The sequence below is a fragment of the Hemiscyllium ocellatum genome, chromosome 37, assembly GCF_020745735.1.
Source record: "Hemiscyllium ocellatum isolate sHemOce1 chromosome 37, sHemOce1.pat.X.cur, whole genome shotgun sequence".
Lineage (NCBI taxonomy): Eukaryota > Metazoa > Chordata > Chondrichthyes > Orectolobiformes > Hemiscylliidae > Hemiscyllium > Hemiscyllium ocellatum.
Window position 1 is genome coordinate 9,587,091 of NC_083437.1, and position 26,446 is coordinate 9,613,536.

Here is a 26,446-nt window from a genome sequence, read left to right on the forward strand (position 1 = left end):
CCCGACTGGGGCATTCTGAACCATTTGTGGGAGGGCTGTATAGTCAAGAATTCTAATTTCCTTTCTGCTCATGCATTTCCTCTGAAATCTCCCTCTTTTAGATCAATGTATAACTTTTTTTCTCTTAGGGAACCTGATCTGTTGTAGGAAATTCATGCCAATTTTCAGCCTATCAATTCCATGTCAGTCACATGTGTCTTGTGTGCATTATTGACTCACCACAAGTTATTAATCAATCCTGAGTACATGTTCCTTAAATTCCAGCTTGCCAGTTGAAGAGTTGGTGTGTATTTGCCAAGTGATATGGACCAGTTAAGTCCAAAGCCACTCCTTGGTTGGGAGACATTTAGGAATCACCTGCCTTTAGACTTCACTCAAGATTTTTTTGTCAGTTTACTCCTTAGCCTTCAACCTTCCTGAGATATGTACGAGGCAGTAGAGTTTTGTGGCCAGAACTGTGGGGTTTGATTTTATGGTGTTAGGGTGTGCCCTACATGTCAGAGAGCTAAACCTCCTGTGTTCCTCTGAAGCTTTAGCCTGGTTTCATGAGGGACCCAGTTTCCTTCATTAGGAAATGCAGCTGAAGACTTAGCAGTGGTGACTCTTTGCTGACAGGAAAAGACTTATCATTTGACCCTGACATCGCTGCAAGATGGAGAAGCAATGTTTCGCGTGGCTGCTGTGAAGTCTTGTGGCCTGGGATTCCAGTGGCCTGGCGTGGTGGTCTTGCAGCAGTACTGTCTTTTCCTGAACCCAGGAGATGGAATTGAAAATGAGAAATGAACCAGTGCACTACATGGAGAGCATGCTAACACTCTTCACCCATACAGTTAGACACATCACATTGACCCGTTGGGTACCTGTATCTGGAGCAAAAGGATGTTCTCTGAACAAGTATAAAACATGGCTATGTGATAAAGTGTCACTGGCTGTCCTGAAGGAAGAAATAACATCAACACAGATGTACCTTGATTGAAAGTCCACACACACCAACCTCAATTGAGTATTTGATGCTGAGAAAGGCTCGTATATTTAGAATATCAAATTCGCTGGCGCGGTAAGAGCTGCCACCCCATGTGGCAACTAATTTCAACATCTTCTGCACCCATCGAACAGTGGTCCAAATAGCTGTTGTCTCCATTTGTGTTTGGGAGGATTGGGTCACTACATTGTGATTTAGTGAAAGCAATGTGTGACACAATCAGGTTACCTTGAGTATTTTCTAGTTCTTGTGTCCATCAGCTGTTGGCTGTACACCTTGAAGGGACCAAGATGTGGAGGTCCCAGTGTTGGACAGTGGTGGGCAAGTTAAAAATCACACAGCACCAAGTTATCATCCAACAGGTTTATTTAGAAGAACTAGCTTTCAGAGCGCTGTGCTCTGGAAGCTTGTACTTCCAAATAAACCTGTTGGTCTATAATCTGGTGTTGTGATTTTTACCTTGAAGGGGAACATGGCTGGATTTAGATTACTCTAAAACATATAAACAAGGAGCTGAAATCAATGATTTAGCCCCTTGAGTCTGCTCCACTATTCAATTAGATGGTGTCCAATCTGTGTTGTGAATAACACATTTTCACCTACCTCCAAAAATAAAGCTTTGATTCCATCACAAGACAAATATCTATCTGTAAAAAATGTGCTGCAGATGCTGGAGATCAGAAACAAACAAAAAAAAAATAAAAATTGGTGGAGAAACTCAGCAGGACTGGCAGCATCTGCAGGGAGAAAATCAGAGTTCATGTTTCGAGTTCAGTGACTTCACTGCCTCTGCAGATACTGCAAGACCTGCTGAGTTTCTCCAGCAACTTCTGCTCTTGTTTGTTTGAGAATCTGTCTATCTCTGCCTTAAATATATTGAATGGCCCCATCTCCACCAGCTTCTGAGGTGGGAATTCCAAAGCTGGTGCAATTCTCTGAGATAAAAACGTTCTCCTAATCTTGGATTGAAAAAGGTGACTCCTAAGTTTTAAACAGTGCCCTCTAGTTCTGGACAGACAACAAGAGGAAGCAACGTTTCCATGTCCACCTTGTTGAGAGTGTTCATGATCTTATACATCTCAATCAAGTCATCTTCACTATAAACTCCAGTGGAAACAAGTCCAGTATGTCATCCTTTCCTCAGAAGACAACATGCTCATACCAGGTATCAATCTTATAAACTTCTTTTGAACTACCTCCAATGGACTTACCTATTTCCTTTGGCAAGGAGACCAAAACTACAGACAGTATTCCAGTTATGTTCTCACCAATGTCCTATATATTTGAAGCATTTTATGTTCAATTCAGCATATGATAAAGGTTTCCACATATACATGATGTAATTATAAAGCTACAATTATTTAACAATTAAATTGAAGAGCAAAGATTATAGAAAAAGAAAATGTATAAGTATTTTGTATATTCAAAAACGTTCCCACTTGCAGTTCAATGGAGGGAGGAGCACAGAAACACAATTGTGTTGATTCTGTGTTCTCCCTTTGAACTTGGGAATTCAACACTGGTAAATTCACCTGAATATGAAAAGGGAAATGTTAATATGATGCACAATTATCTCTGTAAAAGCTACCTTTGCAAAACAAAAGTGCTGGACAGCTATGTTGTAGTTTGGAACTGGGTGCAATGAACTTAGCTCTTACCTCACACTTTACTAATGTTCCTAGCTTAAATTGTATAGACAAGGCCTCTAATCTATTTGGGAATTTCTTTATGCACCAGAACTCTAATGCAGCATTTCGTTGGCAGTGAAGTTATTTGGGCTATATGGCTGCATAAAGACAGATGAGGAAAGTACTGGATCGGTTTGTCCAAACATCATAGCACATTGCTGGGCCAGAATGCAATAACTGAAATGATTTGTAGAAAGGTAAAACTCTTCAAAAGCATTTGGAGGAAGGGGGCAATCAGTTAAGAGCAGGAAATAGTCATCACTAATTACTTATCAATAACAGGTTCACGGGCTCTGTGCCAATGAATTATTACACAATAGCTCTATTCAGTCAGTTGGTATGCGATGGCTAGATTCCTTAATTTAAAAGCAATTGTTCGGTTGTCACTGAAGTGTACTTTATGGGGTCTAGCCTGAAGTGCAGTGACGGTCTATCAAGAGAGCTGACAAGAGATATTTAAAGTGTGTTAAGAATGTCACTATCTCCACTACACAGACAGTCAGTCACATCAAATGAAGAATCTTATGCAAGGCTTTAGGATATTGAAAGATCCTTGCTAATAAAACAGTAAAATTGAGGATGATCTTTTACAACAATAAGGGTTAATAAGGTAAATTTTGTGATGCTTCATTCATGTTGGGAGTACAACAAAAGAACATCTGCCCTAATGTTTCAAAATTAAACTTCCAATGATATACCTTTTCATGCATTGTGTTTGTTCCTTTTCAGTTTACATGAAAACTGATTTGTTGTTATTAAACTCTTAAAATCTTTGGTCTATGAAGAGGACATTCAGCTCACTTGGCTTGCTACAGCCAATATTCTCGTGCCAATAATGTATGACATCTGTTCATTTTTATTCCTCAGAATCAGCCGTTCACACACTTTTAGAATATGATTTGTATTTCCACAGTTTCCTACTTGTAGTGGTGAGGTATATGGGCAACATTCCATGATTTTCACGCTTCCATTGATGCTGCGAAACACGATTAGTGCAAAAATTAGACCTGCAAGTTTTGTTTTCTGGACATAGTCTGCAAACCCAAGCTTTCCATTACGTGGCAATGTGATTGCCCATGACAGTAACAGTATTAAACGTGAAAGGTTCCCGAATGACTTTAAAATGCTGTTCTATTTTAATTGCACTGTCTTCCTCATTGTTGACTAAGTTTGATTTTTTTTGAGAAAGAGGATAATTTATCCTTCTAAGTTTGCCTTCATTCTGCAGTGAATGAAGTTCATTTTACTATTCTTCCTTATATAGCTAACCTATGAATGATGCCCGACTAGTACTCTTGTAATTAAAAATAATTTTGAATTCAATTATGTTAGGTAGCCTATCTGTGCAATTCATTGTTCATTAAGAAGTCTGAATTTGCTTCTATGAAGTTTAACTGAAGTTACCACTTCAGGAAACGATATGCAAAAAGACAGGGGTGGAGAGTTAGTGACATGAATTTAGAATGAAATGTTAATCTCAAATAGAAACTACATTTCAGCTTCTGCAACCATTTTGAGGGAATGAAAAGTACCTTGTTTCAAATCATGCAATATTCTCATTCATTTAACTGTATTGTGTCACAATCTGCATTGAAAATCTATTTGCCATTGGGCAAGGCAATTGTACAAAATATTCATTCAACAAAAAATTTACAGAGTCCTTGTGCTTCAGCTTTTGAGACGTTGAGTTTTTATTCAATCTTCTTCTAAGTACAACTGTTAGATTAAAAATAAATAAATAACTTCCCTTTCTAGCCTTGGGTATATTGAGCTGAAGTTGCTGATGATATCAGCTTAACTGAGAAAGTAAGGAGTGAGAATTATAGAAAGCGATTGTGGGGAAGGGTTAGTTTCACCTCTCACCTCCAATAGCCACAACCATCAAACTAGTATTTTACTCTACTTCAGCAATAGTTTTGTAAGTAGTTAACAGAAAAAGTCAAAGAAGATTAAATAAAATTGTATAATTATTTAACCCCTTTTTCTCCTACGATTTTTTTCCCAGTTTGCTCACACAGGGTAAAGATTTACTTCTTGTAGAATCTAGGATAATCTTGGAGGTTTGGCAATCTTACTGACATTAAATGTTTCAATGGCCAAATAAATATGATGTAAAGTCTGGGGTTATCTACTTTGGGAGGAAAAATAAAAACAGCAGAGTGTATTTTGAATGGTTAGACACTTGGAAATGTTTCCTTACAGAGGGGCCTGGGTGTCCTTCCATATGACTCATAGAAGGTTAGATGTAGGTAGAGCAAACTCATTGAAAGGCAAATTGTATGCTCATGTTTGTTACAAAGAGATTGGAGTACTAGAACATGGAAGTTTTGCTACAATTATGTAGGGCATTTGTTAACCCACTCCTGGGGTACTGAGGACAGTTTTGGTCTTCTTACCTAAGCAATGATATGATAAGAACGATACAAATATAAGGAAGGATGCAAGTACACCATTTTTGGAATGAGGAAGATTTTTTTGGAGTAAGCCTGTCTTTCCTGGAATTTATTAGAGTGTGAAATGATCTAACTGAAACATATACATTTCCTAAGGGGCCTGACAGAGTAGGTGCTCCTCTTGGCTGTGAAATCTAGAATCTACAATAGAGTCCTAGTCACAGAATAAGGGGTTAGCCATTTAGCGTTCAACTGAAGAAACGTTTGTTGTAAAACTTTACACTCAGCCTCCAGGAGAATCTACTCAGGACTTGAATATATTCAAGACAGAGGTTGCAAGGTGTTTGGGTATTCAGTGAATTTCAGAATATGGGGATAATGCAAGAAGCTGCCGTTGACATTGAAGATCAACTGTAATCTTACTGAATTGTGGAGCAGGCTTGAAAGGCTTAATGCTCCACAATTGATTCCATTCGTTTATGTTCTGACAGTATTACATTGTTGACTGCTCGGGATGGTGCAATTTCATGGGTACCGATTGTTTTCTAGCCTCACTGTCGTGGTAATTCTGTACAAGTGCTGAGACGGTGATTGTTGTGATGCAGTTTAACCATGTTGGGCATCACAGCTGGGAGCAGTCTGGTTAACGTGAGCATTTCCAACAGTCATGGCTGCAAAATGAATAAGAACAGAACCTTTGCTGGTTTCTCTCACTGGATCAAAGATATTAAGATCATGTTCTTCTAGCAATTCACTGTGGGTGAGATTGGCATTAAAGCTGAAAGCCTTCAATTCTGGATTTTGAACTACGTGCTTCATTTATCAACAAAGCAAGTTAAACTAACTTGTGAAGTGCTAAAAAATGTTGCCGCTCTTTTAACAAAGATCTATATGGCATCTGATCAGTAGGTCGCTGTCAAGATGACTCATGATAATGAACAAAGAATCATCATCTTTTGTTGTAAATAATTCTAGAGTAGCTGACAATGACTCTTAAGGGGTTGGAATGATAAATCGATCTTTTCCCTTGGACTTTATATGGTTTTCAGAACCTGCTCATTTCAATTCTTCCTTGACTATTGTCCAATTTTTCTATTCTTGAGATATTTAATTTTGGGATTTTGATTTAATAAGGTTAGCATTGCGGTCTCACAGCACCAGGGACCCGGGTTTGATTCCCGCCATGGGCCACTGTTTGTGGGGAGTTTGCACATTATCCTCGTGTCAACGTGGGTTTCCTCTGGGTGCTCTGGTTTCCTCCCACAGTCCAAAGATGTGCAGATCAGATGAATTGGCCATGCTAAATTGCCCATAGTGTTAGGTCCACTAGTCAGGTGAATAGGTCTGGGTGGGTTACTCTTCGGAGGGTTGGTGTGGGTTTGGGCCAAATGGTGTGTTTCCACATGGTAGGGAATCTAATCTAATCTAATCATACTATGTTATTTTCATGATTATGTGTGCTCTGTCCATAAGAAAGGTCCTTGTCTTCCAATCAATTTTCCCACTGTGCTGTGCGGCCTCACAGTTGCTGGGAGGTTGTGTGCACCAGTCAATGCACTGACTCATTCGCTTCTGCTTCCAAAAGCCACGATGGTGTGTGAATCTCGGAGGTCTGTACAGAGGAAAGACACATTTAGAGGGAACGTTGCTCTTCATAGTCTTCCTACATCTCTCACTTGCCACTGTGCCAATAACTTCGTTCCATTTTATTATCTTTCCAGCATTGATATACTCTTTTCCTATGTGAATCTTCCCACCATAACATCTTTTCCAAGTCAGTCCTAAGATGTGCCCTGTCTACTCTATCATCTTGTTTCTAATTATATTCAGAAAACTTCCTCGTCGATTCACTTTCAACAGCATTTGACACCCCTATATGGTCTTAAACTGTCCCTGGGTGTTTCCATGAGAACATAAATTTTCTGATAAAGCAAACTGACTATATTTTGCTTTATCATTAAGTAAAGTAAAATGTCGCTGCACCATGTACTGAAGATTATTGCCTATTATTTTTCATCTCAACAGTTTGCCTCGATCCTCTGTTGAGTTTAGTTTCACAACTGTTGGTGGTACTCTGGTAACTCACCAAAGCAATGTTTTGTTATGACCCACTTGGGAAAATGTGCTGATCCTCAAACCCCACTACTCCTGCGATTGTCACAAAAGTTAATATTTTGATCATAGCACACAAAGTCCCCATTTACCTACCTGCTGGAATCAAGTAACAGAACAGTCCAACCAGATGCCTGTACTTAACAAGAACTGCTGTTTATTACAAATACGTAAATTCTAATTGCAAGTAAACAGTTAGAAGTATCAGCATATGGCTCTACTTGTTAAAATCCCTACACACACATCCAAATTTAAAAAAACACAGATTCCTGAGTGGAGGGGAAAAACTGGGAAACACAGTTCAATGGCACCAGTCCACAGAGTTTCTCCAATGTTTGTTTTGGTTTGCCAGGACTTTCTGTCCTTCAATTTCTTTTCTCAATGATCTTTTAATTCTTCGCAGGAGCACAGGATGATGGGTCACTGCACTCAAAAAGTGCCAATCTTTTGATTTGATTTTAATCTATGCTCTACAATCCAGCTACCTCCTATTAATGTTTCAACTCCTTGGTAATCAAGAATCTATCTTGAAGATGGATCACTGGACTCAATATAGTAGCTTTATTTTCTGTCCACAGATGCTGCCAGACCAGCTGAGTTCTTCCAATGATTTCTATTTGTATTTCAGATTTCAATCATCTGCAGTTCTTTGTTTTATTGTGAGTGCATAAGCACACAACATGCTCTTCCAGAAGTTCTCTCTCCATGTCATTCACACCCACAAGGTATTGAGCTGTTTAAGAACCAACCACGGAGTTATCACCAGACTGATGACCTTTGATATGTACAACTGCACAAACTGATCAGCTACTTGTTGCCAGTCAAGTACCCCACTGTGCACACAATCCAGTGCCAGGCTGTCTACAACATCTTCCCTCCCTACTTGAATAAAACAGCAGTGTAAACACTACATACAATGAGTTTCAATAACTAATGAACATTGGAACAAGAGTAAGCCATTTATTAAGATCATGTCTGATTTGCTTTTAACCTCAACTCTACAATCTTGCATATCCTTGATAATCTTTCATCTGCTTGATAACCAAGAATCCGTCTACTTCTGCCTTAAAAACGCTCAAAGCTGGCGTTTGAGGAACGGAATTCCAAAGACGCTCAACCCTCTGGGAGAAAACAATGTTTCCTATCAAAGGATTCCCACAAATTAGTTGAACATGATTTTCCTTTGACCACAACCATGTTGGCTTTGCCTGATTACCTTGAACTTATCCAAGTGCCCTGTTATAACATCTTTAAGAGGAGCTCTGACATTTTTTGAATGGATATCTCTTATTTTTAAACAATGACCCCTTATTCTTCTTTCTCCCACAAGAAAAAAGATCCCCTTCAACATCCACCTGGTCCACTCCCCTCAGGATCTTTCATTTTTTACAATTAAGTCACCAGTAATTCTTTTAAACTTCGGCAGATACAGCCCTGGTCTGTCTAGCCTTGCCTCATAAGGCAATAGGCTCATCCCATTTATTAGTCTCGGAAATCTTCTGGAAGCTGTATCCAATGATTTAGCATCCTTTCATGAATATGGTGAGAACTACTGTGCACAGTACCCCAGATGCAATCTCACTAATTCCCTGTGTAACTGATTGATAACCTTCCTACTCTAATATTCAATACCCCTTGCAATAAACCATAATATTTAATTTGCTTTCCTGATTACTTCTTGTACATGCATGATTCATGCATTTCAGAGTTTTACAACCTCTTAAAATTTAGATAATAGGCTATTTCTTTAATCCAGCTCCCCAAATTAACACTTTCCCACTTTGCCAAATTGTTCTCCATTTGCTTGACCTTTGCCCAGTCACTTTCCAATCTGTGTCCCTTTGTAGGCCCCTTATGTCCTCTTCACAACTAATTTTCCTACCTACCTTTGTGTCATCTGAAAATTTAGTTACCATACCTTCAATCCCTTCATCCAAATTATTTGCATAAATTGTAAAGAATTGAGACTCTTGGGAAACACTATGTTTGACATCCTGCCAGCCTGAAAAAAGACCCACTTATTCCTACACTCAGCTTCGTGTAAACAAGCCAATCTTCTGTCCATTCCAATATGTTATCGCAACACCATGAGCTTTTATTTTCCACTATAGCCTTTAATATGTCAAATTTATCAAATGCCTTTTAGAAATCTAAATGCAGTATCTCTACTGGTTCCACTTTATATACAGCATACACTATCAAAGGATTCCCACAAATTAGTTGAACATGATCTTCCTTTGACCGAAACCATGTTGGCTTTGCCTGATTACCTTGAACTTATCCAAGTGCCCTGTTATAACATCTTTAAGAGGAGCTCTGACATGTTTACCATGACAGATGCTAAGCTAACTGGTTTGTACTTCCTGCTTTCTGCCTCTCATCTTTTTAATAAAGGAGTTACAGTAGTTATTTTCCAAACTGAAGGAACCTTCCCTGAATCTAATGAATTTTGGAAAACTAAAACCAACACATTAATTATTTAAGTGGCTGCTTCTTACAAGACTCTAAGATGAAATCCATCAGGACTCAGGGACTTGTCAACTCACAATTCCAACAGCTTACTCAGTATTACTTCCCTCCCTCCCTTTCAATTCCTGATCTATAGCTATTTCCGGAATGCTATTTTTATCTTCTCTAGTGAAAATGAACCCAAAATATCTGTTCAATTTGTCTGCCATCTCTTAAACCTCCATTACTAAATCATTTCTATCGGGCTTGCAGTTAATTTGTTAACTCTGCTAAATATCTGAAGAAACTTTTCCCATCTTTATAGTTTTGGCTAACTTTCCCTTGTACTGTAAGTTTTAGCTCCTTATTAATGCTTTAGTGCCACTTTTTATATTTTGTTCAATATTCTGATCTGCTACCTATCTTTGCAGAATTATGAATTTTGTTTATGCGTGTTTTTAAAAGTACTGAAAGTGCAGTGACTCCTTCTACAGTTCTTGGTTTTTGAAAAGTCCTTTGTCCATTTTAGTCGGCTATCAAAAAAATACAGAAAATAAAGTGATATGGCTTTTTACCATATTAATTAGTATTCTGTTGTGAAGTCATTGCTAATCATTCTGACTTCATGCTAAGATTATGTGCGCAGCTCCCAGGATGTGTCATAGGACAGCAATTAGAAGCATAAAGCATAATCCATTCTTTCCCTTCTCCCCTTGTAAACCAGAGCTGCCTTGGCTCAATTACAATTCACATTTGTTTTTGTCTCTGTCTTTGTTCTTCCTTCTGGAAAATACATTGACTGGCAAAACCACCTGTTGAACACTCTTTCATTGGTTCATTGGCTCATTCTTCAGCATGCAAGTTAGTGAGGTGTGCTTAGCCAAGAATGGAATTATAAACAGTTGCATTGTCCCATGGAGGTGATCTGATTTCAGCATAGGTCTCTGATGAGGCATTCACTTCTTCATGTTATCATAGAATCCTACAGTGTAGAAACAGGCCCTTCAGCCCAGCAAGTCCACACCAACCCTCAGAAGAGTATCCCACCCAGATCCATTCCCCTATTGGTGTACAGTTACCCCTGACTAATGCACCAAACCTACAAATCCCTGAACATGCTGGGCAATTTAGCATGGCCAATTCACCTAGCCTGCACATCTTTGGACTGTGGGAGGAAACCGGAGCACTTGGAGGAAACCCACACAGACACAGGGAGAATGTGCAAACTCCACACAGATAGTTGCCTGAGTGTGGAATCAAACCTGGGTTCCTGGCGCTGTGAGGCAGCAGTGTTAACTGCTGTGCTGCCCCAACTGAGCCACCGCGCTAGTGTTAGCTTTTCATCATGAAAAAATGCATTTTCTCCTTGCTTTTTCGAAACAATTTTCAAATAACATTATGCGCAATCTTCTGACCAATAATTTACTTAAGGGAAATATTGCTTCCAATTTCAGCATCCGTATTAAACATCCACATAACTAACATGAAATGATCAAAATGTAAATGTCTCGACAATGTTTGGATAAGGTTAATCAGAACTTATCCTGCTTTATCATAGGTGCTAGATTGGTTATCCTAACCAGAAACTACTCCAATTACCACCTCAACTGTTTGCTTACTGTCTCTGTTTCTTTTGAAATGGGGATTATGAAGTATTTACATTCTTTTAGACACCTTTGTATTAGTGGGTCTGCTTGGTTTTCTGTGCAGAGGTATTTCATATATCATGTGGGGTGTATCTGTCTGTATGTTTAAGAATAATGGGTAAGCCATTCAGGACTGAAATGAAGGAGAATTTCTGCACTCTGAGAGTTGTGATCCTGTGGAAAGCTGGTGCATCCAGTTGTTCGACATAACCAAGAGGGAGCTGGATGTGGCAGTTGCGGCTAAATGGTAAAGGGAGTGATATGGAGAGAAAGGGGGAGTGGGATACTGAAATTGCATGATCAGCCATGATGATATTTAGTGATGGAGCAGGCTTGAAGGGCCTATTTTTTGTGCTTTGATGTGCGCTGCACTTCGTTTAATGGTTCAGAGATTGAACATGTAAATATGGTTGAAAATGTGTTGCTGGTTAAAGCACAGCAGGTTAGGCAGCATCCAAGGAATAGGAAATTCGACGTTTCGGGCCAGAGCCCTTCATCAGGAATGAGGAGAGGGTGCCAGGCAGGCTCAGATAAAAGGTAGGGGGGAGGGACTTGGGGGAAGGGCGATGGAGATGTGATAGGTGGAAGGAGGTCAAGGTGAGGGTGATAGGCTGGAGAGGGGTGGGGGCGGAGAGGTCAGGAAGAGGATTGCAGGTTAGGAGGGCAGTGCTGAGTCCAAGGGAATCGACTGAGACAAGGTGGGGGAAGGGGAAATGAGGAAACTGGAGAAATCCGAGTTCATCCCTTGTGGCTGGAGGGTTCCCAGGCGGAAGATGAGGTGTTCTTCCTCCAACCATCGTGTTGTTATGTTCTGGCGATGGAGGAGTCCAAGGACCTGCAGTCTTCGGTGGAGTGGGAGGGAGAGTTAAAGTGTTGAGCCACAGGGTGGTTGGGTTGGTTGGTTCGGGCGTCCTAGAGGTGTTCCCTGAAGCGTTCTGCAAGTAGGCGGCCTGTCTCCCCAATATAGAGGAGGCCACATCGGGTGCAGTGGATGCAATAGATGATATGTGTGGAGGTGCAGGTGAAATTGTGGCGGATATGGAAGGATCCCTTGGGGCCTTGGAGAGAAGTAAGGGAGGAGGTGTGGGCGCAAGTTTTGCATTTCCTGCGGTTGCAGGGGAAGGTGCCGGGAGTGGAGGTTGGGTTGGTGGGGGGTGTGGACCTGACGAGGGAGTCACGAAGGGAGTGGTCTTTGCGGAACGCTGATAGGGGAGGGGAGGGGAGGGAAATATATCCCTGGTGGTGGGGTCCGTTTGGACTTGGTGGAAATGACGGCGGATGATACGCTTTATACGGAGGTTGGTGGGGTGGTAGGTGAGAACCAGTGGGGTTCTGTCTTGGTGGCGGTTGGAGGGGCGGGGCTCAAGGGCGGAGGAGCGGGAAGTGGAGGAGACGCGGTGGAGGGCATCGTCGATCACGTCTGGGGGGAATCTGCGGTCCTTGAATAAGGAGGCCATCTGGGCTGTACGGTATTGGAACTGGTCCTCCTGGGAGCAGATGCGGCGGAGACGAAGGAATTGGGAATATGGAATGGAGTTTTTACAGGGGGCAGGGTGGGAGGGGGTGTAGTCCAGGTAGCTGTGGGAGTCAGTCGGTTTATAGAAGATGTCTGTGTTGAGTCGGTCGCCCGAGATAGAAGTGGAAAGGTCTAGGAAGGGGAGGGAGGAGTCTGAGACAGTCCAGGTGAATTTGAGGTCGGGATGGAAGGTGTTGGTAAAGTTGATGAACTGTTCAACCTCCTCGTGGGAGCACGAGGCAGCGCCGATACAGTCATCGATGTAGCGGAGGAAAAGGTGGGGGGTGGTGCCAGTGTAGTTGCGGAAGATGGACTGTTCCACATATCCTACAAAGAGACAGGCATAGCTGGGGCCCATGCCGGTGCCCATGGCAACTCCTTTAGTTTGGAGGAAGTGGGAGGATTGGAAAGAGAAGTTATTCAGGGTGAGGACCAGTTCAGTCAGTCGAAGGAGGGTGTCAGTGGAAGGGTACTGGTTGGTGCGGCTGGAAAGGAAGAAGCGGAGGGCTTTGAGTCCTGCTTGATGGGGGATGGAGGTGTACAGGGACTGGATGTCCATCGTGAAGATAAGGCGTTGGGGGCCGGGGAAGTGAAAATCATGGAGGAGATGGAGGGCGTGGATGGTGTCCTGAACGTAGGTGGGGAGTTCTTGGACTAAAGGGGACAGAACCGTGTCGAGGTATGCAGAGACGAGTTCGGTGGGGCAGGAGCAGGCTGAGACAATGGGTCGGCCGGGGCAGTCAGGTTTGTGGATTTTGGCAGGAGGTAGAAACGAGCGGTGCAGGGTTGTGGGACTATGAGGTTGGAGGCGGTGGATGGGAGATCCCCTGAGGTGATGAAGTTATGGATGGTTTGGGAGATGATAGTTTGGTGGTGGGAGGTGGGGTCATGGTCAAGGGGGCAATAGGAGGAGGCGTCCACGAGCTGGCGATTGGCCTCAGCAGTATAAAGGTCTGTGCTTTAACCAGGAAATGCAAAACTTGCGCCCACACCTCCTCCCTTACTTCTCTCCAAGGCCCCAAGGGATCCTTCCATATCCGCCACAAATTCACCTGTACCTCCACACACATCATCTATTGCATCCACTGCACCCGATGTGGCCTCCTCTATATTGGGGAGACAGGCTGCCTACTTGCAGAACGCTTCAGGGAACACCTCTGGGACGCCCGAACCAACCAACCCAACCACCCTGTGGCTCAACACTTTAACTCTCCCTCCCACTCCACCGAAGACATGCAGGTCCTTGGACTCCTCCATCGCCAGAACATAACAACACGACGGTTGGAGGAAGAGCGCCTCATCTTCCGCTGGGAACCCTCCAGCCACAAGGGATGAACTCGGATTTCTCCAGTTTCCTCATTTCCCCTCCCCCCACCTTGTCTCAGTCGATTCCCTTGGACTCAGCACTGCCCTCCTAACCTGCAATCCTCTTCCTGACCTCTCCGCCCCCACCCCCTCTCCAGCCTATCACTCTCACCTTGACCTCCTTCCACCTATCACATCTCCATCGTCCCTCCCCCCTACCTTTTATCTGAGCCTGCCTGGCACCCTCTCCTCATTCCTGATGAAGGGCTCTGGCCCGAAACGTCGAATTTCCTATTCCTTGGATGCTGCCTAACCTGCTGTGCTTTAACCAGCAACACATTTTCAGCTCTGATCTCCAGCATCTGCAGACCTCACTTTTTACATGTAAATATGGTGACTACTTAGCAGCAAAAACCATGGAAGTTAAATCTTCAATATGTTGAAGGAGAGAGGGAAGGCTTTGTATTTATTTAGCACCTTTCACAACCTCAGGATGCCCCAAAGTGCTTTACAGTCACTGAGTACTTTGGAAGTGTGGTCGCTGTTTCAATACACACACTTAAATTTGACACTTTGTAAAAGTCCGTCTGCTTCATGAAGTATGCCCCAAGCATCATTGACAGATATGTCCCCCACATTAGTTCCTGGCTGAGACCAAAGTCCAGTGGGAAAAAAACAATGTCAGAAAGAGAAAATTATATTTTTGATAGTTTCTTTCTAATTCCCTCAGATGATTGTAGCCAGTTGTATAGATGAAGTGTTTTATGTAACAATATATATGAGGCAATCTTGACCCTTTCAAGAAGAGATCAAGCTCCAACTTGAAGCAAAACAGAGGCAAGTATCTCAGCAACCAACAAGGTATTCGAAGGGCCATTTACTCTGGGTAAAGAAAACCGCCATAACATTCATTCAAATCCTATTCTTATGTAGTTTCCTTGTCCTCGCCATTCTGTTACGCTAGAAAGTCCAAGAATGGCCCCCTATCTAGATACTTAATTATGGATTTTCTGAAGAAGTGGTGGAATTGGGCAAAACTACAATGTTAAAAGACATTCGAATAAGTACATAAAAAGGAAATATTCTGACGGTTATGTGCCAGGAGCAGGCAGGTGGGACTAGTTTCATTTGGGATTATGTTCAGCATGGACTGGTTAGGCTGAAGTGTCTGTTTGCATGCTGTATGAGTCTCTGCTTTTGTATCTATTCTATTAGCCTCTCAGTCTATCCTGTTTAAAGAGAGGATGTAGAGGTTGTGTAGCCTGGAATCATTTTAGTAAGACTCAGTGGATCTGTTTCAAGGTTACTATATAATCCACTATATGAGGATCAATCTGAGTACAGTGCAGTCTGTGATAAAATGGTGCTCTTTCTCTTTACTGAATGATTCAATACAGCCCCTGAGAGAATGGGAATGAGCCTTTAGCCAGTTTCTATTTACCAGAAAAGAATCAACACGCTGGACCCTTTTCTTTCAAAGGGAAGATTGAGGAGAAACACAAGAGAAGTTTTCACGATTATGAACGAGTCTGATAGGGAAAAGCTGCTTTGACTTGTGGACAAGAGCAGAACTGGGGAACTGTATATAAAATAGCTACAAGTAGATTCTGCAGGGAATTTCAGAAAAAAAGTCATCACCCAAAGAGTAGTTTGAAAGTTGGACTTGCTGACGCCAGGAGTAATTAACTCAACAACATAAATACATTCAAGACAATAGATTAAAATAATATGTTGATAGGGCTCAATGAAGAGCAGTGGGAGGACGTTCGCATACAACAAAAGCACCAGCATGGACTTGTTGGGCTGAAGGGTCTGTTTCTACACTGAAAACACATGTGGGTATACTTGTTGCAGCACCTATCTCTTAAGGATTGATTTTAGTAGCCATTAGCAAAGGGGTGACGTGAATGTAAGTTTGCTCGCTGAGCTGGAAGGTTCATTTTCAGATGTTTCATCATCATGCTTCACCAGAGGCTCACTGATGATGTTACCTAGTATGGTGACGAGACGTCTGAAAATGAACCTTCTAGCTCAGCGAGCAAACCTACACCCAGAACCTCAACCTGAGCTACAAATCTTCTCGATACTCAGGTGACATATGAATATATAAAAATAATACATAAAAAGTAAGAGAGAGGTCAAAGTGAACCTGGGCTCTTGAGAAAATTAGTCGAAGAGTGTGGTGCTGGAAAAGCATAGCCAGTCAAGCAGCATCCAAGGAGCAGGAGAATAGACATTTTGGGCATATGCCTTTCTCCTTAGAAAATGAATCAGGGGAAATAATTCTGAAGAACAAGGAAATGACAGAGGAGTTTTACAAATACTTTGCATCAGTGTTTATGATGGAAAAGGTTTAGAAAATCTCCTTATTATAAAAGAATATGGGGGAGGAATTTAGTACTATTGCCATCACCAAGTCATATTAGACAAACTAGTGGAGGTAAAGGCAGATAACTCACCTGGACACTGTGTGATTCAATGATTCCACTCTATGGTTCTGAAAGCTTGTATCCTGGGGTCGTAAAAGAGGTAGTTATAGAGATAGTAGATGCATTAATTTTAATTTTCAAAAAAATCCTTGGATTCTGGAGAAGTGCCAGAAGATTAGAAAACTGTCAATGTGTGACCCCTATTCAAAAAGGGACGGTGGTTAGACTAACATAAATTGTTGGAAAAATGTTAGATTGCTTATTAAGGAAGTAATAACAGACCATTTGGAAAATCATTATCTAATTAATCAGAATCAGCAAGACTTTCATGCAAGGGAAATTATATTAGAGTAATTTGAGAGTTTTTTGAGGAAGTCTTGACCAGAATGGTTAGAGGTGAAGCAGTAAATATGTTCAGACAAGGTACCTCATCAGAGTTTAAGTCATCAGGTGAGAGCCCATGGTTTTGGAGATAGTATACTGGCGTGGATTGAGAATCTGCTCATGGGCAGGAAACACCAAGTGAAGATAAGGTGTTCTTGTTCAAGTTGGTGACCTGTGACCAGTGGGGTTCCACATGGGTCAGTACAAACTGCAATTGTTCGTATTGTATATAATAATGATTTGGAGGAAGGAAGTGATATTTAGGGTGTAGGTTTGCTCGCTGAGCTGTAGGTTTGATATCCAGACGTTTCATTATCAGGCTAGGTAACATCATCAGTGGCGACTTCCAAGTGAAGCGAAGCTGTTGTCTTCTGCTTTCTATTTATATCTTTCTCCATGACCGGGTTCCTGGGGTTTGTGGTGATGTCATTTCCTGTTCATTTTCTGAGGGGTTGATAGATGGCATCTAGATCTATGCGTTTGTTTATGGCGTTGTGGTTGGAGTGCCAGACCTCTAGGAATTCTCTGGCATGTCTTTGCTTAGCCTGTCCCATGATAGATGTGTTGTCCCAGTTGAAATGGTGGTTTTTTTCATCCGTGTGTAGGGCTACGAGGGAGAGAAGGTCGTATCTTTTTGTGGCTAGCTGGTGTTCGTGTATCCTGGTGGCTAACTTTCTTCCTGTTTGTCCTACTGTGATATACTGTAGCCTAATTTTCAGAAATACACAAAAATAGGTTGAAAGGCAAGTCGAGAGGGATACAAGCAGTTTACAAAGAGATATTGATAGGTAAGTGGGCAAAAATTGGCAAACAGACTATAATGTAGAAAAATATGAAGTGTGTTTTGGAAGATAGAACAAAAGAACAGAATATTATTTAAATGGAGAAAAACTGCAGAAAGCTGCACTACAGAGCGACTTGGACATATTAGACACAAAGCTAAAGCAGGTGTAGTAGGTAATCAGGAAGGCTAATGGAATGTTGTTCCTTAGTTCAAGGGGATTGAATTATAAGAGTAGCAAAGTCTTACTGCAACACTAAAAGGTGGTGAGTCACATCTGGAGTACTGTGCAAAGTTTTGGTCCCCTTATATTAGACTTACAGTGTGGAAACAGGCCCTTCGGCCCAACAAGTCCACACCGACCCGCCGAAGCGCAACCCACCCATACCCCTACATTTATATTAGACTTACAGTGATATACTTATTGAAGGAAATATATTATTTCATTAGAGACAGTCGGAGAGCGTTCATTGTGGTGATCCCTGTTATGAAGGGATTGTTTAATGAGCAAAGGCTAAACAGTTTATGACTCTACTCACTCGAGTTTAGAGGAATGAGGGGTGATCTCATTGATAAATAGAGGATTCCTAAGTAAATGCTGAGGGGATGTTTCTCCTCAGGGAGAGTTAATGAACAGAGGGCATTTCGGAGTAAAGGGTTATCAATTCAAAGTTGAGTTGAGGAGGAATTTCTTCAGAGGGTTGGGAAGCTTTGGAACATGTTGTCAAAGAGAAATGTGAGGGTCGAGTCTTTGTTTGTATTTGAAGCTGTGAGAGGTTCTTGATCAGTCGGGGAATGAAACGTTAAGGGAAAAAGGCAGGAAAGTGCACGGAAGGAATGTTGGATCAGCCATCATTCTATTGAATGGCACAGCAGCCTTGAGGAGCCAAATGACCTCATAGAGTCATAGAGATGTACAGCACAGTAGCAGACCTTTTGGTCCAACTCGTTCATGCCAATCAGATGTCCTAAATTAATCTAACCCCATTGTTTAGCATTTGGCACCTATCCCTCTAAGCCCTTCCTGTTCATATACCCATCCAGATACATTTTAAATATTATGATGATACCACCCTCCACCATGCCCTCTGGTAGCTCATTGTGCACATGCACCACCCTTTACCTGAATAAGTTGTGCCTTAGGTCCCTTTTATATATTTTCCCTCTCAACTTAAACTTCTGCTCTCTGGTTTTGTATCCTTTATCCTGGGAAACAGGTACCAGCTATTTACCCTATTATCAATGCTCCTCATTATTTAATAAACCTCTATAAGGTCACCTCTCAGCCTCTGCTCCAGAGAAAATATTAGCCTATTCAGCCTGTAATTCAGACCGTCCAAACCTGGCTGCATCCTTTCAAGTTTCACAACATCTTTTCTAAAGCAAGGACACCAGAAATGAATGTCTACTCCTGTTCCTATTTCTTATGGATGACTCTCAGCTAAGATAGATTTGTTTGCTGTGTACCCATTATCTTTTGTAGATGGGAGGAGGTCGACAATGACTCTTATAGTTTATCTGCATAGGTCAGGGGGGCCATTTGTTGACATGTGAACAAATAATAACCAGAACATTTTTTTCCACTATCTCTTCCAGTAACATTGTTAAAAATGCTATGTACATTCTGAGTATGTACATTACACTTACCTAAGCTAGAGCTTTTCAAACTATTTTTCTACTGTGATGCCAATTTGAGGCCCATTGATGAGAGCGATAAGGGTGAGGTGAGGGGCTGTAAGAGCAAGGGCCTTTGAGAGTGGAAGCTGTAGTAACTTGGTCAGAACTCTGCTGTCGCAAATGCTGCCTCCGAGCTTGCAACGAAGAATTCCTTCTTATGATACTTCTCCGGTCCCATTCCCCACCTTAGAAAGCACTGATCTAAGCTGTTCTTTATTTACCGTTGGTTGGTTTACTTGATTAAAAAAACACATTCACTACACTCCTCCACTAGCTTAACATTTATACATATGTTGTTGTCATTTGCAGACATGGGGCGATGCTGTTGTAGTGGTAATATACGCCCTGACAAATTCTCTCTAAACATGGCTTTAGATCTGATTATGGGAACTGGTGGAATTTGAAACCAGTTAATAAAAATAGAGAATTGGTAGCTGTTGTCAGTTTCATGATCACCATTACAATCCTTAAATGTGGTCAAACCCCTTTTAGTTACCCTCAGTCTTCTGGGGAAGATCTGGCCTACATGTCTCTCCAGGTCCACAGCAATGCCCTCTGAAGTGGCTTTGCAAGCCACTCAGTTCAAGGGCTAGTAGAGATGGACCACAAGTTCTGGCTTTGCCAGTAACAACCATCCCCATGAAAGGATTAAAAAAAATTCTTCCTGATTGTACTGTTGACACCGCTGTCCAATTCATGAAGGTCAGTTAAGGTAATAGGCCTGGGACTGATACCTGAGGGACACGACTGGTAATGTGCCTCCAGGTTAAACCACATCTTGGCCACAGGATCCAATGCCTAATCCAGAAGTGCAAATCCATGCTTGTACCACAAGATTCTATCTTGTAATGAAATTTAGCATAAGGGACTTATCGAAGGCTCACTACAACCCAGGTTGACAATGTCTGGCAGGTTTCTCTTCTCCAAGGTTCCAATGAAAAAGACTATCACACATGTATTTTATTAAAAGCCACATAGTTTATTTCTAATTGTTTCTTTCCTTTTCCATTAAGAGTAAGCATCATCTCATTTGTGCTATTTTCTCATGTCACGACCCCTGACTGTACTGAAAAATTGAAAATTCAACAAAAAATTCAGAAAGCAGCTGCCCTATTTGAAGGAGCTGTGGCAGCCAAAGTACACTTATCAAGGTCCCTCATCAGCAATTTTGTATTATCCAGATTATTTGTGGATGACATGGTTGCTCAGTCGTTAGCAGTGCTGCCTAATAGTGCCAGGGACCAGGGTTCGATTCCAGCCTGGGGCAATTATCTGTGTGGAGTTTGCATGTTCTCCTCTTGTCCGCGTGGGTTTCCTCCTCCTGTCCAAAGATGCGCGGGTTAGGTGAATTGGCCATCCTAAATTGCCCATACTGCTCAGGGATGTGTAGGCTAAGTACTGGGATAAATATAGAGTATTATGGATAGGGGAATGGGTCTGGTTTGGATACTCTTCGGAGAGTCAGTGTGAAATTGTTGGGCCAAATGGCCTGTTTCCATACTAGGGTTGCTGTGATCTTCTATGATCTGTTCTATGATCGTTTTAGAAATGATATGAGTTAATGGATATGTGTTGACCAGGATACCATGGACCTGTTGGTTCCTCTTCAAAAAGGTGGAATCTTTAATTCCAGCTGAGAAGAGTGATGGCATCTTACTTTAACCTCTCCAATAGACAGATATAGTAGCAGATCCATACAACCATATTTTCCATTCATGTTGCTTGGCCCTTGCAGTTCTGGTCATTTATATTTGGTCAAAACGTTTGTGTCCTTGGGCCACAAGCTACAGCATGCACGCAATCTGAAAACACCCAGTTACGTGATCTAGTTTAACTCTGATCTATAATTCATTCAGTTTTCCACATGTGTAGAATGATTGTGAAACTGTCAGAAGCTTAATTTGCATCATTAGCATAATAATTAATTTAGTCTCATGGGCATTTTAACCAAGTGCCTTTTTATCTTGTTTTTCCTTTCTGAAGCTGGCAACAGCACAGCATGTTGTCTGCTATTGAGACCACTTCAATATTATCTCCACACTCTTATTGAGCTTCAGTAGTTCAAATCTTATTACCTGACCTTAAAAAATTGTTTGTACTGATTTTCAAGAGCTGCCTTACATTCCGCTCATTCAGATTGTCTCCTGTCTCTGTGTGCGGTGTACACATGCCCTCATGGTTGATCTAGCAACATGAGCAAGGGCTAATTAATTTTTCTTAATACATCTTGTAACTTCAAAAGGGATACCACAAGATTAAAGGCTTTATCAGTGTGTTTGCATCTGGTGTGTATCGTCCCTGACTTTTTGACGTGTTTAAAAACTAATGTTTAAACTGTCCTGTGTGCAGTCGCCATTCCATTCAAAACTGTTCTGTCAATATTTCAACATCCTCCACTCGTCACTGTTATGGTGCTTGTGGTTTGACTATAACAAGTGAAGAAGTTCAGGATATACTCAGCAGGTCTGGCAACCTCTGTGCAGAGAAAAAGAAAAGTACTATTTGAACTTAAGCTGTGTTGAGCCACTGAAACTTACTTTTTGTTGCTGCTTGCATTCAAATAGTTATTTAGTGTCTGGATTGAAACATGAGCAAACTGAGTGGAGTCTTGCGACTTTAGTTTTTGCATTAATGGTAGATGACTTCCGACGGCGAGCCTGGATCCATGAACTTTCTGGTTAAACTTTCTAAAGGGGTCCAAATTGAAACTCTTATTGGAAATTGTTGCCTAATTATGCATGGTGAACAGTTGGCAGTCTTCCTTGTGGCTGCACAGAGGTTGGACTGGTGGTGACCTGGTGGAACTGCATCTGAGAAAAATGCAAGGGGGGAATGGGGAAGATGTATCACCCCCTTAAGTCGTGGTGGTCTCAGGAAGGATCTACCATAACTGCCTTGCTAAAAACATTGGAATGTTACACTGTTTGTTACTCCTGCAAATGCAGACGCTTTTTCTCCCATGTTTATTGCTTGTACACTCACTGTCAATGAGGAACAGAAATCTTCTGTCATACTGAACTGTGTTTAGAATACCAGCTCAGCGTTCCATTCAGGGAGGGGTGCATTATTGATTCTGCAAATCACCTCTCTGTTATTGGCAAAAAGCTAGTACAAATGTAAAATTTCTCTTGACTGCCTCCTTTAGTACTTTAATTGCGTTCTTGCCATTGTGTTTGTTATTGGTAAGATTGCCAACCCATCCTTGATGTGTTCTCTTCTGACACCTGCTCCCCCTCCCCATGTCCCCAATGTATTGAAAACTGTAGCAATGATACTAACCTTATAATGTTATAACAAAATGTAAATACTGCATCCTATTTCCCGGGTGCCTTGGTCAAAATGGACGACAACACACTGAATCAAAATGCTTCACGGTGTATTCTGGACTTTAAAAAAACAGTTATTGATCTGGTGCCTTGTTTCGCAAGGCTCATCCCCTCATTGGTCAGGATATGAGTCAGGCACCAGAGGAGATTTTTGAGGCTGTGGCCAATGAAGTTCTTCCTTTTGGGATCCCCATGCAATGGAGAATGAGAGGTTAAGGGCAGTTCCCAACATTAGAAGACCAATAGACACAACCCCTCAAGATGGAAGCACCCTGTGAAGAGATGTGGCACATATTTAAAATCACAGATGGTAGCAGCTGCCAGGCTGCCATTGTGGAGAGTGCAGCCTCCTTGTAGGACAATCAGTGGTCAGAGCTGTGACGGTAGTGGGTAGGTGAGTTTGATACAGAATGGATCAGTTCCGTTCCCACTCCACCATCCCTCTTTCCCTTCACCTTTACTAAACGCCAGCTTTCAGCTGCTGCCAGGGTCCACATACCAATTAGAAAAGTCCCATTGCAATGTTTAGAGTGACCTTAATGGACCCTTTAATTGTCTGTAATTTACAGGTATGTAGCTGTTGCCTCACATGTTCCCTCACCCAGTCTGCTCTCCATGAAAACTGCTCAAAGCTGGGAGTGTGGTGGGAGACAGGCACTTGGAGAGTAGCAGGAAATTGTGGGTCCTTCTATCTTCAGAACTGATTGAAAATTAACCGTAATGTTGTTGGATGCCACGTAATAACTCACTGATGTAACTTTTGTTTTTCTGCATTAGAGAATACATTTATGACATTGATTGAAGGAAGCACTATTCTTTACTCATTTTCGACTCATCCTCCACTAATGGAAGCTAGTCACCTCATCCCAGAAAACATGCTGATTGCTGGGTCAGAAACTGTTCCAGGGCTGGTTGCACCTTCTAAACCGACAAGTAAGTTAAGGAAAACATTGTACTCACTGGTTGCAGCCAACTTTTGGAGTCCGCGATGATTTTAGGTTTTATTTTGATTACACTCATGCACTGATGTGTGCTGTGCCCAGAACAAGGTACTTTGGTCATTGTCTGCTGATGTTTCAGCCTGAACTGTTTACTCTGCAGTTTTTTTGATAGTTGCAGTTTTACAGTCCTCCTCTCATTTATCTCTCCACCCTTCAGGCACTCTGCCTGTATTCCTGATGAAGGACATTTGCCCGAAACGTCGATTTTACTGCTCCTCAGATGCTGCCTGAACTGCTGTGCTTTCCCAGCACCTCTAATCCAGAATCTGGTTTCCAGCATCTGCAGTCATTGTTTTTATGCAGTTTTGCCATTGTCTTTCAAGGTGAGGAGGCAAGTCCTGAGTCTATCTCAGCAGGAATGGGAATCAAATCCACACTTTCTGTGCTATTCTGAACTATGTGCTAGCAAATGACCTGGCCCCTTAAATGTCTCCACCTCATTCCTGTAGGCCGGGATCTTCTGTTTTTTGACAGCTCTCTCACCTTGGTCAAACTACAATAAAACCAAGCATTTTTTTTCTATTCCTGGTAGATTTTGCCAGATTGGCTGATGTTGACCTGTTATGAAGAACTGCTATTTTCTCAGGTAACAAAGAACAAACAAAATCTACAGCCTGGGAATAGGCCCTTCGGCCCTCCAAGCCTGAGCCGATTCAAATCCATTGTCTAAACCTGTCACCCAGTTCCTAAGCATCTGTATCCCTCTGCTCCCCATATATTCATGCATCTGTCCAGATGCATATTAAATGAATCTACTATGCCTGCCTCTACTATCTCTGCTGGCAACACGTTCCAGGCACCTACAACCCTGTGTGTAAAGTACTTGCCTCATGTATCCCCCTTAAACTTTTCACCTCTCACCTTGAAAGCGTGACCTCTCGTCATTGAATCCTTCACCCTGGGAAAAAGCTTATCTCTATCTACCCTGTCTATACCCTTTGTGATTTTGTAGACCTCAATCAGGTCTTCCCTCAATCTCCTTTTTTCTAATGAAAACAATCCTAACCTACTCAACCTCTCTTCATAGCTAGCACTTTCCATACCAGGCACCATCTTCGTAAACCTTCTCTGCACCCTCTCCAAACCGTCCTCATCCTTTTGGTATTGTGGTAGCCAGAACTGTACACATTGTCTAAATGTGACCGAACCAATGTCTTGTACAATTTTAACATGACCTGCCAGCTCTTATACTCAATATCCTGTCTGATGAAGGCAAGTATACTGTATGCCATCTTGACAACTTTACCCTCTTGTGCAATGGACCTGAACTCCCAGATCTCTCTGCTCATCAACTTTTCACCAGACTCTTCCGTTTACTGTATAATTTGCTCTAGAATTAGACTTCCCAAATGCATCACCTCACATTTGCCTGGATTGAACTCCATCTGCCACTTTTCTGCCCAACTCTCCAGTCTATCTCTATCCTCCTGTATTATTTGACAGTCCCTTATGCTTTCTGGTACTCCACCAATCTTTGTGTCATCTGCAAACTTGCTGATCATACCAACAGTGCCCTCTTCCAGATCATTTATGTATATCACAAAGAACAGTGGCCCCAGCACTAATCCCTGTGGAACGCCACTGGTCACCTTTCTCCATTTCGGAAAACTCCCTTCAACTACTACTCTCTGTCTCCTGTTGCTCAACCAGTTCTTTATCCACCTAGTTAGAACATCCTGCACACCATGTGACTTCACTTTCTCCATTAGAGACAACTGGCTGTTCACCTTCCCCTTTTAGAATGCTCTGCAGCCGATAGGTGACATCCCTGACCCGAGCACCTGGGAGGCAACATACCATCCAGTAGTCCCATTTTCAGCCACTGAACCACCTATCTACTCCCCTCACAATAGAATCCCCTTTGACTATGGCCCTACAAGTCTTTTTCCCGCCCTGAACAGCAGAGCCTGCCACAGTGCCATGATCTTGGCAACTGCTTCCCTCCCCTGGTGAGCCATCTCCCCCAACTGTATCCAAAACAGTATACCTGTTTTGGAGGGAGATGACCTGCACTGCCTTCCTACTCTTTCTGCCTTTAGGTCACCCATTCACTGTCTCCCTCAGCAATTCTAACCTGCGGTCTGACCAGTTCACCAAACGTGCTATCCACGACCTCCTCAGCATCGCGGATGCTCCACAGTGTATCCATCCACAGCTCCAGAGCCGTCACGTGGTCAAACAAGAGCTGCAGCTGGACACACTTCAGGAATCATGTCCCTTGAGCCCCTACATCAAGCAAGAGGCATATGCCATGGGTCTGAGGTCCCCTGCCATTGTAAGCCTTAGCTTTATATCAACAAACTAAAACCAAGCAATGCACTTAAATATATGAAAAAAAAGAGAAAAAAATAAAACCCTTACCTTACAGAATGTTTTTCTCCTGGTTAGGGGATGGGGAGGGTGGGGGCGGGAGGGAGATACTACAAGTGGTGTCTCTCGGTTTTAGCTGCTGCCCAAATTTATGCTGAATCCTTACCTTCCCGGCACCCTCCTGGTCTCCACGTCTCCTCCACTCAGTCTCTCACTGTCCTGGACAGGAAAAAAATGTTTGTCATCTTGGTGCTACTGTCAACCTGGAGTCAATAGGTTGATGTTCAAACCTCGGTCATAAGCACATATTCCAGGCTGATATAACAGTGGTTTACTCAGACAGTGACTCATTCATGGAAGTGTTGTCTCTCACGTGAAATTTTAATCTCATGTGTGTCTGTGTATTCAAGTGGGTGCACAGTATTTTGTGGCATGACAGGAGGGAACT

The 26,446-nt window shown here is 42.2% G+C and overlaps 1 protein-coding gene across 1 annotated transcript in view; it reads left to right on the forward strand.

The window, feature by feature from the left end:
* The window catches only part of nphp4 (nephronophthisis 4), a 402,509-nt gene that overhangs the window by 98,391 nt on the left and 277,672 nt on the right, over positions 1–26,446 (forward strand). The window contains exon 5 of the mRNA XM_060851914.1: positions 23,465–23,620. Within this exon, the coding sequence (XP_060707897.1) occupies positions 23,465–23,620 (156 nt within the window). The remainder of the gene's footprint in view (positions 1–23,464; positions 23,621–26,446) is intronic.